Source organism: Chiloscyllium plagiosum, chromosome 10 (assembly GCF_004010195.1).
Source record: "Chiloscyllium plagiosum isolate BGI_BamShark_2017 chromosome 10, ASM401019v2, whole genome shotgun sequence".
Lineage (NCBI taxonomy): Eukaryota > Metazoa > Chordata > Chondrichthyes > Orectolobiformes > Hemiscylliidae > Chiloscyllium > Chiloscyllium plagiosum.
In genome coordinates, this window is record NC_057719.1 from 54,320,852 (window position 1) to 54,335,491 (window position 14,640).

Consider the following 14,640-nt stretch of genomic DNA (forward strand, 5'->3'; position numbering starts at 1 on the left):
GATACTGCATTTGTGCAGGACCCATGAAAAGAAAAGCAAGCTATAGTAACACCTAGATCCTCTTCAGGAAGCATTGTGATGCTGCTGGCTCTAGACTTCGAGGCGGACTCCTCCCTGTTGGCTCACTGTTGAAATTCAAGGTTGTTCAAATGGCTTCACAAAGAGCATTATGGATGTGGAGAGCAGCCTATGTGAAGCGGTCTGTCTTCTTTCAGAATGTTATTCCGTTTAATCATGGCTGGACCCAAAATATTTTCACTGGAAAAGTAGGAGCGTTCAAACGCTCAGCGAGGACTGGGATGTTCGAAAACCTAGCTTCCTCACTTCATTAAAGGAAATACCTCTTGCCGCAAGAGCCGTGTTCTTCTGCCGCTCATACACCTAGCAATCTTTCAGAGTCTCTCTGAAGAATTCCTTTTAACTCAGTGGGCGGATGGGGGGGGGGGGGGGAATAAGCAATTTGCATGCATGACCTTTTATGGCCGGATTTTCCCCTCAATGACTTGTTCTTTTCCGTTCAGCATTATCTTTGTTTTTGGCTCCAGAAAACCTTTGTTAAAAAAGACAAACTCAGCTTCAAAGCCCTTCTTAACAATCATCCCTGAGTGACAGCAAGGGAGAAACAGCCTGACTGATTCCTCCTCTATTTCCTCCGCCTCTTGGCCATTTCTCAGCTAACGCTGGCAATTGGGTTTTTTTTTGCTCTTGCTGAAGAAGGAGTCCACCCTTGCAGCGAACTTGCTGGGACGCCACCATCACCAATGTCTCTAAGTTGCCTCTATCTCTTTTGAGAGCACAGGGGTGACATGGTGCACGTGTATCCAAGGTTTTTTTTCCCCCCTTGTTTGTTTACACACAATTAGAATGACTTTGATTTAACACGGAGTTGGTTGGCGGTCCTTCTTACGGAGCGAAAGTGGTCCACAGCTTGGTGAAGTCCGTCCGTACGTGAAACAGAGGGGGCACAGAATGTGGCACTCGATCACTCTGAGGTTTAACTCAGCGTGGAGGCTGCGCTGGGGGAAGTACTAGGTGCAACGGTGCAATTCTGCCTGCTGAGATTTGATCTGACTTTCCCATCTCAGCCACTTGATCGCTCTCACTGCAGAGACGTTTGCTCAGCTAATAGAGCAGCTCGCTTGATGCAGAGGAAAGCTGCTGCTCTCCGTGTTCCTACTCTGTGTAACAGGATAGCCACAACGGCGCTGAATGGACGGAGGGGAGAGATCTCCGCTGTTCGCGGCGACCTGGAGAATGTCAGTTTAACTGTGAGGATATGTGCAAACCTCTGAATTGAAGCGGCTTCTACCCCCGGATGGCATTTTGCTCGTCTTTTGATTTAGCTGCTTGCAAAAATGGCTCTTTTGGAGCTCATCGCAATACAGAACAGAAAACCGTGCAGATTCTATCGATTTTAATAGTGACTTGAGGGATTGAGAGAGACATGAGTGAGAAGACCCACTTACCCTGATCCTGAGCTAACTGGGCAGGGCTGATGTTCGACCTTAAAGGTAACTCTGGGATTTTTTTTGTGACATCTATTTTCACTGCTGGTTTGCTTGCCTTATTTTTCCCCACTCATGCAATCTGTAACGTATTCGGGGTTGGTTTAGCAGCGAATCGCACTTGGGTTTTGTTTTGTTGCATTGCACAGTGTTCAGTGTGGCCATCGTGTGCTGTTCAAGGTGTTCCATGCTGCATCGCAAGCGAAGCTCCGGCGTAAGTAATCGCTTAAGGTTTTTAACTTGATACAGGTACATTGCAAGGTCAGTGCAGCGTTGCGGAGGCTGGATCGAGTGTATTGACTAAATACGGCGGAGAGTGGGGTTTTTTTTTCCCCGAGCGCGTTTGCTGCTTAAAACTGAGTGTAGAACTGTATTTCGCACGTTGAAACCAAACGGACGAATTGTGCAGGCTGCTTGGGAAATTTTAATTGAACCGCTACGCTCGACAGATCAGCTTTTACTGACTCTGTACACTGAAGAATATTCGCAAAAAAAAGTCTTCCCACCTCCCCCGCCACTCCCCCCGCCACACAGTCTATGTAAATTGATACATTTAGAAAGGTTACTTTTGCCCTCCTCCCCGCCCGAGTTGGTATCAGCAAGTACCCAGTCTTCAGATTGAAAGGAATGATATTGAAAATTGTGTCGGAGGGGGTGGAAAGGCTTATGTTGAAAGCGTCAAAAAAAAACCTAAGTCTGCAGTGTCATTTCATTCCAGTACCCGAGGTAAGAGTAAACATCCCTCCAGTGCAATGAGGTTTGGAAAAACAGCTGTCGTTTACCGTAGTGCAATTCTGCTGAGGTCCAGTTTTATTTGGGGCATACGTCTGCTTCAGTTCCATACAAAGAGACCTAGAATAATAGTGTATGCAATCCTAGGTTCCCGCGGCGATGATAAGAGAAATGATTGACATTTCAGTTTAAAAATATATTTGAAGTTTCTTTTTGATGAAAAACCATATGTTTATAACTATCTTCTGAATATATAAGGATTTTCAGCAAGAGTTTTCCAGTAATGATGTTTCCTTCTATCAAGCAAGTCCCATGTGAATTCACAATTATTGTTTTATTTTAGTAAAAAAAAAGTGGGAAAATTGTGAAATGTTCTCCCCACGTTAGGTAACATTGCTGTTCAGTTTACTAAACAAACCTTCCTAATTTCGTATACACTGTTGGTTCTGTCGTGAGCATTATCAAATTGCTGATTCCTTAGAACATTGGGGTAATAACCAAGGTGCTGACGACTTTACATACAAGTTATTGTGGTAATTTAACTTCTGCTGTGTCCCATTTTCTGATCTTTACTAATGTGGTCCAGCAATGCTTGTAGAGGTTAACAAGATCAATTGCTCTAGACTGGCCTCATAAATGTTAAATGTCATATTGTAACAACTGAATTATTCAAAGCTCTAATGTTCATTTGGCACTGGTGACCAACATTGTGTAGATGTAATCATTTTTAAAAGAAAGTAGTCCTTTTCAAGCAAAAAAAATCAAAAGGAGAAAAAATATTTTTCAGCAAACAAAGCAGATGAAGAAACATAATGTTTAATTTTGAACAGATAGTTAAGCAGTCACTTGTCTTTTATATTAATACTTAATTTCTGCATTTTGTAATATTGTACCATTGATATTAAGAATTCCTGGAAAAACTGCAGCTTGGACTCTGCTGCCTGGTGGTGCTACAATTCAAGTTATGCCTCTTCTTCAGCAATAGAAAAAGGCAGTGACATTCCTATCCGCTGCATAACTCAGGAGGCTAGAATGAGACAAGACCATTACTGCAGTAAGCTTCAAAGGTGACAGTTTATCTATTTCAGTGGACGTCGCTGCTCAGATTGGCAATACTTTTGTGCCTTATTTGTGTTAATTAATCTAAGAGACAAACATCAGTCTGTTGAAAGTGCAACAAAACTCATCTTGATATTATTCAATCCAGACCAACATGTAATTTTGTTGTGGCCAGTAGTCAGTGAATATATGTCAATGAACTACCTTGTGCCCTTTATAGCTGCAATCTTTTGAATGTTGTTAAATGTTATTTACAAGAAAAATGCTAAAAGAATCATTATGACATTTATGTGGCTAATACAGTTTAAAAGCAAGCTCTGCCTTTGAGTAAAATGATGCATGCTGTCAGCCTGATCTTGATACCATGTTGCAGCATAAGTGCTAAATGGATGGAATATTACAGCTACATTTTTCTTTTTATTATTTCGCACAACTTGAGATGTTATGGGGAGAAAAATTAAACCACTTTTTTTTACATTAAGTGTATAATTTTTGCAGACCTGATCGTTAGTCACACTTCATGAACAGATAATGCAAACAACTGCTTTTGAAATATTGTACAGCCTAGATTCCAAAGTGGAGGGGCAGTGCTACAATGAATCTTTGTTCCCCCTGACTGCAGCATTGCTAAACTGATTTCTGTGCAGTTACTGTAGAATGAGTGATTTTAAGAGAATAAGTCAGTACACCAGAAGGCCACCATTTGAGTTCTACTCTACTTTCCACACAATAATATCTTAACATGTTGCTAAAATCAACATTAAGCCAAAATCTGAAGGAACTTGATCTTAAATAAAATATTGAATGAGGAACAAATCTTAGTAGTTATGAATGGGGTGGGCTTTTATAAGCCTTTGTACAGCCAGTTGGCAACTCAATGCAGATCACTAGAATTTGAGAAGGTTGGTGCAATGTTATCATAGGGTCTTGGTGATGTAAACATCCTATTACTATGAAAGTCCCAAATGCCCAGCAGTGTTAATAGATGTTAATCCTCAATGCCCATATTCTTATAAAGACATTGACCCATAACTGCAAATTCATTCAGATGCATTCATATTTGGCAGTTACTATTCCTTTGAAATATTTAACTCTTTTCTGCATTTTATACTCAATTATATTCAAAGGATTTATTGTTTTACAAATCCTCTTTTCCTTTTATTTCTTCTTTCTACTTTCCTTTCCTCCATACCTCTTTCAAATCTTGTTTCCCATTTCCAGGTTTATTTTTGGCTGTAGTTCATCTCCATTCTGATTTTGAGGTTCCCAAATCATTCCTGTTATTGATAGGTAATAATATTGTGCAAGCATGTTTACTTTGGACAACATGAGGTAATTCTAAAATGCATGTATTCACAGATTTTTTTAAACCATTATATTGGGAGAAAAAAGTGTCATTTTCACAGAACTACCAACTGTTGAGTTGGTTGTAGCTTCAATTTCAATTCAACAAATGAAAAAAGACAAGTCAAATTGAAACCTGATTTAATATCCCACAATTCTTCACCTACAACATAGCAGGCAGTGCCACACATGAAATAAATACCAATGCAATTCACATACAAAACAGTCACTTAACAGGGGCAGTGACAAGCCAATGAGCAATATCCAGTGTGTTAATGGTAAGGCATAAAAATAATAAAGTAGTTGAAACACAGCCTTGAAACTTTGGGAAAGAGGCATAAGTTGAATTCTAACAGTGATGCAAAACTCAATTGCTTCAAACATAGAGGAGCTCTGATTTGCTTTAGTGGATTTTTTACCTTGCAAAATTATCCTGCTAAACAATGTCCTTGGCTTTGTAAAGCTAATCAGATGTCAGGGAATTTTAATTATTAGTTAGTTTTGTTAGTTTTAAATTAAGTTTTAAATTCTTTCAGCAAAATGAAATTTAATCAAATATGTGGATTTGGATCTACTTAAATTAAATAATCAAAAATGTTCACCGATAGTAAAAAGAATTAACTTTCATGGAGATCTGATCAATTTAATCAAAGACAAAATAGAGACAAATAACAAAGAAAAACTCAATGTTTATTAAAACAGTTGCTGAATATTACAACTAAGAGAAAGTGAGGATTGCAGATGCTGAAGATCAGAGCTGAAAAATGTGTTGCTGGAAAAGTGCAGCAGGTCAGGCAGCATCCAAGGAGCAGGAGAATCGACGTTTCGGGCATAAGCCCTTCTTCAGGATTCCCGAAACGTCGATTCTCCTGCTCCTTGGATGCTGCCTGACCTGCTGCACTTTTCCAGCAACACATTTTTCAGCTCTGAATATTACAACCCAAAGATCTGAGAAAGATTGAGCATTACTGAATTTTGACTAGCAACTGCTAATTAGTCACATACATAGACAAAAGAGAGAACTCAAAATACCTAACTACAGACCTGCTAGCATTTAATTTTAAGGTTGAAAACTCTGAATCTCCGTGATTCAACTTGGGCATTTTGTTCCATTTCAGTTTGTTTCACAGTCAGAAAGCTATGTTATAAAGAGGTTTTCTAGGAGGGAAAGCTACAACAATGCCAAAGAATCCTAAATTTGACCATGTCATATTTCTCCATGGATTTCTGAACATACCACTGCTTGGTTGAATCAGGTTAGGAAATCACTGTCCATTAAAATGGAAAGTGGAAAGAACAAACAGCTTGATATTTCAGCTAAGCATTGTGTTTAACACAACAATATGAGGAACTCCGAACAGAACTATTATGAACTGGAAGGAAGCTTTCATATAGTGACATTGTATTTGATAGAGTGATTCCATATCTTCTCACCGAACCAATTTTTCCCAGGTAATTTAATTCATTGTCACAAGCTACCGTTTTGCCATTATGTAATTATGGAAAATTTCCATCTCTGTAAAATAAAGTGAGCATAAACTCTGGGAAATAAATGTAAATTGTGCAACAGTTATAAGGATGACAATGAAAAGTATGGACTTGAATGTTTGTATCAGATTAGCAATGTATGATATCAGAATTGCACAAGACATATTTGTGATCAGTGCTTAGAATAATACCTAATTTGTAGCAAAGAATTAAGCTGATAGCATCACCTGCTCATAACTGGTGTACAATTGATCATAACCCAAATCTGATTCCAAATCTGATTGACTTTCAATTTAATATAGTGATTACCATTTATACTCTAATAGCCTACTTTAATGGCTTGAGCCTTATTTAAAATAAGCATGCAGCATAATAATATTCAGCAGATAGCTGAATAAACATTAAAACTGCAGTTAAATTAAAATTTTCACAACAGAATTGAAGCTTTCTATAAGTATACTTATATCTTTTTATAAGTTCATTAATTTATGTTTCACATTTGCTTTGCTGTGTGATCTGTCACATCTCAGTAGGGTCAGAAAAAGCATTGGAAATTGACAGCCTTATTACTGCTGAATGCAAGTATGCTGGGAGATTGTTTTTAATACAACTAACCATGAACATTTTTAACACTGCTGCATTAACAAACTTACTTTTTCACATTGGTTATTTCAAACCTGTTTAGATGGTTTTGAAATCGCTACTGAACAGTCATTCAGAGGTATTTTGAATGTACAGTGTCAGCTTCAAAAAAATTGTCAAATAATCCCATTACTAGTTGGATTGCTAGAAAAGGTGTTTGAATATAATGAATATTAATACACTATTGTGTCTGTGTCTTACCTACGCATCTATAATTTAGAATGACTGTCATTACAATTCCTCTGCAGCTATGAATGAAACTATTTGTTAAACTGGAGACTTTTAATTACACTATTTGAAGTTCATAATGACATATTAAGGCTTCAGATTACATTAAATCCAGCCATACTTTCTCCATTTAATATTTTCTACCTTAGAGCGATAATTAGAAATTAGCACTAAATCAGTGACAGTTCCCTTCTGAAATGCCGAAATCTGTGAAAGGCAGTCCACAAGTAAAAGTGATCTGCAGTCTTTTGTAAGATTGTTTTAGATAACTAAAAAAAAGTTTTATAATATGCATTGAATATATATCATATTATATTTTTACTTTGAAATAATCAGAAATATTGGCACATTGATGATATCATTTTTCATTTGCTGCATAATTTAATATTTATTTATTAAATATAATGCATTTGGCCTGTTCTTAACTGCCCACAGTCCTTACTTCCTGGTCAAGGTTTTTTAGACGCATTTCTAATATTGACATTGTACATTGAATTACTACTATGAACATTTAATAAAATTTCTTATATATCAGCAGTCATCATGAGAAAAAGTATATCTAAATAGATATAGTTGAGGAACTAATTGATTCATAAAAAAACTTTTCTTTGAAAAAATTTTGGTTTTGTTTTCATGAAATTAATCTCATTAGTGATGAAATTTTAACTTGAAAGTAAAACACTCATAAAAAAGGAATTATGTTTTCCTTAATTTTTGTTGTACTTTTTTGAAAATTACATTAACATTTCAAAAGCCTTTTGCAAATGTTGGATTCTAACTGGATTTATGTTTTACTGAAAACAATTAGAAGGTTTATACATTGCTTTGTATTCTAAATTTGTGCATCTCGAATGCAGTATTGATTGAAATGAGAAAGAAAAATTAAAATTGTTCTCTGAGGGGTTTATATCTTACTTTGTTTCTAGGGCTTTGAAACAATTGAAAATTGATTTTTAAATTATTTATTTTGAGCATGCCTCATTTAAAATATCAACAATATGTCTCTAATGAAATGCTCAACCAAGCCGCACGTGTTGTTTACTGTTGTTGTAATTTCAAGAATTGCTTTTTTAAGCCATTTTAATTCTTACCAAATATTGCTTACTGATATTATGTTTTCTTTTCCTAAGTAAAATACTTGCTCTTTGAATAATTTTAGACTAAATATTTTTAAAACATTAAAATCTAGAAAACTACATAAACAGTGCAGTTTGAATATTTCTTGAGATTATTTATATTTCTTTATGGAAATTTTTGTTTGTTTAATGTTGTATGGATCATTAACATACCGGTGAGCAAGATGCTTTAATGTAGAACATTAACATTGGATATCGAGATGAGTTCAATGGGATATCTGAAATTGTAGTGTAAGAGAGTTGCTGTTGAATCGAAGAGATGGTGAGGCCACAGTAATGGAGAAAGGAGGGGAATTGGTACCTCGTGCTCCAAAAGGAGAGCCTGGGTGCCATTTTCTGGAGCCTTATAAAGCTTGTTAATCCTATCTCCAGTATTACTCAATCCTTTAATCCTCAGTTTCGACTGTTTGCCACGCTAAAAGCTGTCAGGACTGTTTTCTGGTTCAGCTAAATCCAGAACTTCCTTTCATTCTCAGCTCCTAGAAAGCCTTATAATTCCCAAGACTTGATTTCCCAGACTCATTGTCCCCAGACTCATTGATTTCGGGTTTACTCACAATGTACTTGGATGCTAATATTTCCTTCTCTGAGAGGTGTCAGGATCCTTCTCCAGTGATTCGAGCATTCACTTAGGAAGTCCCAGAATCTCTTTTACATTGCAAACTCAGACACTTTCTCAGGGCTCCTCAACACTTGTCATTGATTATTAAAACATCAAGTGCCAGCTGCTAATAATCCTGTTCTTACAAAATCTCAACTCACTATGAACAATGCTTTGGGAGGTTTGTTAATGTATTAATAATTTTGCTTATTGTTCAGATTGCTATCAATATCACATTTTTACATGGCATTTTACAAACAAAAAGAAACAAAGTGTGACAAGGAACAAATTATTTCTTGGTAGAGTACATCACATTTTCAATTTACTATTAGTTGTTATAAGCAAACTAAATTGTGTTACCTTCACAGAACCCAAATTTGTCATTAAACACTCTCAGTTGCCATATATTTTTCAGACAGTGTGGTTAATAATTGAATAGATTTCTCTGCTGTATGGAATCTAAATGTGTATATCTAATCAATATTGCATTAAGTTATTAACAGTGCTGTATACTTTTGAACTTTTTTAGATCATCCCCACTTATTTGTCCAAAATCCTTTTACATCTTTCCATGTTACAGTACCAATTGACTGCAAGACACTGTGGATCATCTATCAAGTATCTGTAAAGGTTGATATTGATCCCACAATTTGTTGATATACAATAAGTCAAGGTTCTTTGCCTTCTATTTTAACCTAGTTAGTGAATAGTCATATTAACATCTCAGTAAAACTTGGAACCTAACCATATAGGTTTCCTCCTAGACTACTATATCTCAATTTGCTCCATTACCAGTGCACTTATGTGTCAGCACACTACCATCATGCTGCTCAATATCTTAAAAGAATATCAATACATTTGCAATAGGAATTATTCGGAATAACTTTAGTTTGAAAAATGCTTTAGAACACATGGATTATACTGAGTGAATGATGTTTGGTTCTTCTGAAGATCTACTAAACATTCTGTTTCTGTTCCAGGCTAGTTAACCAGATTTACAATGGAAAAACTGCTTTTTTATCTGCTGTTAATTGCTATGACAGTGAAGGCCCAGGTCTGCCCCAAGCGTTGTATCTGTCAAAATCTGTCTCCAAACCTTGCAACTCTTTGTGCCAAAAAAGGACTTCTCTTTGTCCCAGCCAACATTGACCGAAGGACAGTGGAGCTACGTTTAGGAGATAATTTTATTACAATCATTAAAAGGAGAGACTTTGCTAACATGACCAGCCTGGTAGACCTTACATTGTCAAGGAATACAATTAATTATGTTGCACCGCAAGCATTTGCAGACCTACGCAATCTGCGGGCCTTACATTTGAACAGCAACAGACTAACCCAGATCACAAATGACATATTTAGTGGACTTTCTAACCTTCACCATTTAGTGGTCAATAACAACCAACTAATTGATATTTCCTCAGAAGCTTTTAATGATATTTTGTTGTCCCTTGAAGAGTTGGACGTATCCTATAATAATTTAAAATCTATTCCCTGGGAGGCAGTTCAGAAGATGGTCAACTTACATACATTCAGCATGGACCATAATATGATTGAACAAATTGATGAGGGGACTTTTTCCCATCTTCACAAGTTGACTCGTTTGGATATGACGTCTAATAAATTACGGAAGCTACCACCTGATACCTTGTTCACGAGAGCTCAGGTACTAGCCTACTCAGGACTCTTGAACCCACCAAGTTTTACATTGAGCTTTGGAGGAAATCCCTTGCATTGCAACTGTGAGTTACTCTGGCTGCGCCGTCTTTCAAGGAATGATGATCTGGAGACCTGTGCCTCACCTCCACAACTAACAGGTCGGTACTTTTGGTCTATCCCAGAAGAAGAGTTTATCTGTGATCAGCCACTGATTACTCGCTATACGCATGAGCTCAGAGTCTTAGAAGGTCAACGTGCAACATTGAAGTGTAAGGCCATTGGGGATCCAGACCCTTCCATACACTGGACTTCACCTGAAGGCAAGCTCATTTCAAATTCAACACGGACAGCTTTATATAGTAATGGAACTTTAGACATCCTTATAACTACTGTCAAAGATACAGGCACTTTCACCTGCATTGCTTCAAATGCTGCTGGAGAAACCACTGCTGTGGTGGAACTTCACATAATCAAACTCCCACATTTAGTCAACAGTACGAACCACATTCATGAGCCCGATCCTGGCTCATCCGACATTTCTACTTCGACTAAATCTGGCTCAAACACTAGTAATAGTGTTAGTGACACTAAGGCCAAACCAGAAAAGAGGGTGGAAGTTGCTGAAACATCATCATCATCTGCACTTATTAAATTTAATTTGCAACACAATATCCCTGGCATCCGTATGTTCCAGATTCAGTATAATGGTTCTTATGACGATTCACTTGTTTACAGGTAAGCTCTTTCAACTGTTTCTGCATTCTAGTATTTAATCAGTTGGAGCTGTATTTATTTTGTTAATGCAGTGTTCTCTTTTAGTACATAAATAGAGGTGAAACCACTGTCACATTACAGCTTCATGTGAGCTCTGTGAGGACATGGTCAATTATTAATGCAGTGTTTTTCCTTGTCTGGTAATAAACAAGTAAGAGTAAAGCCCTCATAATACCATACTGATCCTTAATCCTGTACTGTAATCTTATTTATTCTGTGCATGCAGCCACATCACAGTTCACGTCTCTCTGTGAAAAGTTGGTTATTGTGTGATGACACTTAAAAAAAATGCTTCAAAAAGACACTTCAGATTATGGTGTCAAAAATCAATCAAACGGTGACTTCTTCAATTCTTGATCCAGTTGCTTTGTAGTTGACTTTATAGAATTTTGTTTTGGCCTGGGAACTAACTTCAAATTTTCTTTCTCAACTTAAAATGACAGCATCTTTCTTTTTGAAATGAAAGTAACATTTTTGTAATGTAGGCCTTCAATGAGCTATGTCCAAACTTAAGTGTGGTTATTTATCCCAAGAGACCTGCACGTGTATGTGGCTTTAAGCTTTCAGTTATGTTAATAAAAGAAGTTTCTTTTTCAATAATTGAGAAAAGAATGAAGTCTCAAAGGTGAACTAATGCAAGTCAATGTATTGTCCCTCAGAATGATTCCTTCCACAAGCAAAAGCTTCCTTGTCACTAACTTGGCTGCAGGAACGCAATATGACTTGTGTGTCTTAGCAATCTACGATGATGGTATCACTTCCCTCACAGCTACCAGGGTTGTTGGCTGCATACAGTTTACCACAGACCAGGATTATGTTCGCTGTCATTTTATGCCGTCTCAGTTTCTGGGAGGAACCATGATAATTATAATCGGTGGAATTATCGTAGCTTCTGTGTTGGTCTTTATTATCATACTGATGATTAGATACAAGGTGTGCAACAATAATGACACACACAAGATGACAAAGGTCAGTAATGTCTATTCTCAGACAAATGGAGCGCATTTGCAAATGTGTAGTGGAATATTAACCCACTCAAATTCTAAAGTCATCATGGGTCACGAAGAGAACACACAGTATCATAAAGATCCCAAATCACAATCTTCGGAATCTACCTTGAGCCAGGAATGTGCTACCACTACCTCCATCGTACCACCTGACTGGACTACAGGTGTTACTGCATCTCAAAAGCTGAAAAGAAAGGCTGGGCCAAAGTCAAGTGTCGAAAGACCAATGGAAGCTTTCACCAATGTTGAGACATCCAAAAAGAAAAGGGAAAATACTGCAATTTTACAGAAGCCCTCCTGTGCTCCAATTTCTCTGAAAGAAACTCCCACATTTAGACGAGCACATTCTAAGTCCATTAAATATCTTACTCTGCCAACAGAAACAAGCAGAGCTAAACGGAGATATTCACTCAATGGAGATTTATCAGAGTATCATTGCTATACTCATTCACAAAAGATTAGCAGCCTGTGGTCAAAAAGAAGCATGTCAATGAATGGAATGTTGTTACAGTTGGAAAACTCTGATGCTGATAGTGGGAAAGCCACTTTCTCAAGTTCTGAGTGGATAATGGAAAGCACTGTGTGACATGTTAAATATGTTACAGTAAAGGAACACTGCCTTGTAACAGTTTGGGAATTCTATGCTAGTCTTTCAGTTTGATGGCATTTCCAGCAAGGTAGGAATGGAACTGGCTCATGCACGCAATTCTTCGATAGAAATCAACAGGCAGCACAGAAAGACTGGAAGGTAAAGCACGATTTAGCACCAGTGCCTTATCCTGCTTTAGGATTGGCTTTCTGGTTCTGGAGTATAGGATAAATGAGTGAATTTTTTTTCACAGAAGCCTTTGACCAAGGAAATATGGTTTCCTGCATCTTAAAGAAAAAAAAGCCTATTTATGGACTACTTAATAAATTGATATTTTTTAAAAAATGAGCTGTATGTTTCTTTTCAGTGACAATGGTAAATGCCTTTTGTTTTCAGGCAATTGCTGTACAGATAAAACAACTTTGTGTTGTTATGTTGTGTACAATAAAGGATTAAATAAGTATACTCGGCCAGTGTTAGTACAATGAATAGCTGTTATGTGTGCAATTAGGCAGGGCCTGGAAATTGTGGTAGCCCAGCCAAGTCTGGTAAAGGTACTCCATCCTGCCAGCTAAGTAATCTAAAATGATTGAACTTCCATAATAAGGGTGCCAGTCCTGCATCAGAAAAAATAATGGTTGTGGTAATGTAATCTTCGCATTTAAATCAAGTATTCATAGTCTGACTACCACTCAAAGGAGCCATTAAATAAAAATATTGCCACTCAAAGGAGCTGCATTAAGGCCCGCTGCTGAAGTGCTTTCAACTGATTCTAATGCTATTTTTGTGAAATTGTAACACAGAAATACGTAAGGAAAATGGTATAAACTAGAATGTGCAAAGAATCTGAGGAACAGATTTATTTAATCCAATACCAGGCTAACCATTAAATTAGAAAGACATTTTTACAAAGCACATTACAATATTGTGATGTTTGAAGAGCCCAACTGATAAAATCGTTATTTACCTGGTACAAATGAGCAAATGGACAATAGCATTTCAGATTAATGGGCTGGTGTGGTCTAAGCGAAAACGCAGCCAAACTCAATCACAGTTTTGAGCCATTTAACTACTGGTATAAACTCAGTAGTGTTACTAAAAACTCTGTGCCAAGTTTTTGCTCAAGCGTGGGATTGTATTTCTTGTCAAAGAACATGATTATCCATTTTCAAGAAATCCAAAATCCGAAGCAAGCTGGTGAAATCTTGGCTGTGCCCCAGATCACATCTAATCAACCCGGTTAGTAAAAGTTTGGACCTTGTGTTGTGCTCACTCCCATTATCTGGTGAACATTTTTAGACTCCTTTTGACATATGCAATTTGTAAAATTAGTGAAGCACACATTATATCATGGCTTGACCTAACCTGATAGAAACACGCAAGACAGTCAGTCCATCCAAGGTTTTACAAGGGGTGTTTTTTTTGGAACCTAGCAGCAGAGTAATGATGAACCTGGTTTTATTTTAAGAGGAAGGTTTACCCAGACCTGTCAAATTCACTCATTTCAATAAAAAAGTATAACCTGTTTCTATGTGTTTCGCTCTTTGAAAATAAAGTTTAGATATTTAAATGAGTTTGTAATCTGTCTGAATTTTTGTGTTTGCAAGCTCTTCTGAATTTACAGACTAAGCTGCACAATGAAATCCTTCTTATAGAGCCCCTGTGTATTGAAACTAGCTTATCTGATGATCCTGCCAGCCAACAAGTGAATTAATGATTTAAACCTGATGCCTCAGGAGACCAGCTGTCTATAAAGGCCATCTGGAGAGTCTGTCAAGGATAGATTTTAGAAAATGCTTTCACTGTACTTTTCAGTTTTGGGGTCTATTTTCTTTGCCCCTACAATTTGTGTGGTATGAGATACAGATATTTTCTGCTC

The 14,640-nt window shown here is 37.1% G+C and overlaps 1 protein-coding gene across 5 annotated transcripts; it reads left to right on the top strand.

The window, feature by feature from the left end:
* Positions 1–756: 756 nt before the first annotated feature.
* Positions 757–14,334, top strand: lrfn5a (leucine rich repeat and fibronectin type III domain containing 5a). 5 transcript variants are annotated; one of them, XM_043697795.1, is made up of 4 exons: positions 1,818–2,231; positions 3,144–3,304; positions 9,716–11,126; positions 11,825–14,334. In XM_043697795.1, exons 3-4 carry the CDS (start codon positions 9,736–9,738, stop codon positions 12,756–12,758), a joined length of 2,325 nt encoding a protein of 774 aa, XP_043553730.1. In that variant the 5' UTR covers positions 1,818–2,231; positions 3,144–3,304; positions 9,716–9,735; the 3' UTR covers positions 12,759–14,334. The 5 variants fall into 5 exon arrangements, with proteins under 5 accessions (XP_043553726.1, XP_043553729.1, XP_043553730.1 ...); XM_043697791.1 differs by lacking the exons at positions 1,818–2,231; positions 3,144–3,304 and adding an exon at positions 757–1,511; XM_043697794.1 differs by lacking the exons at positions 1,818–2,231; positions 3,144–3,304 and adding an exon at positions 1,562–1,719.
* Positions 14,335–14,640: the final 306 nt, after the last annotated feature.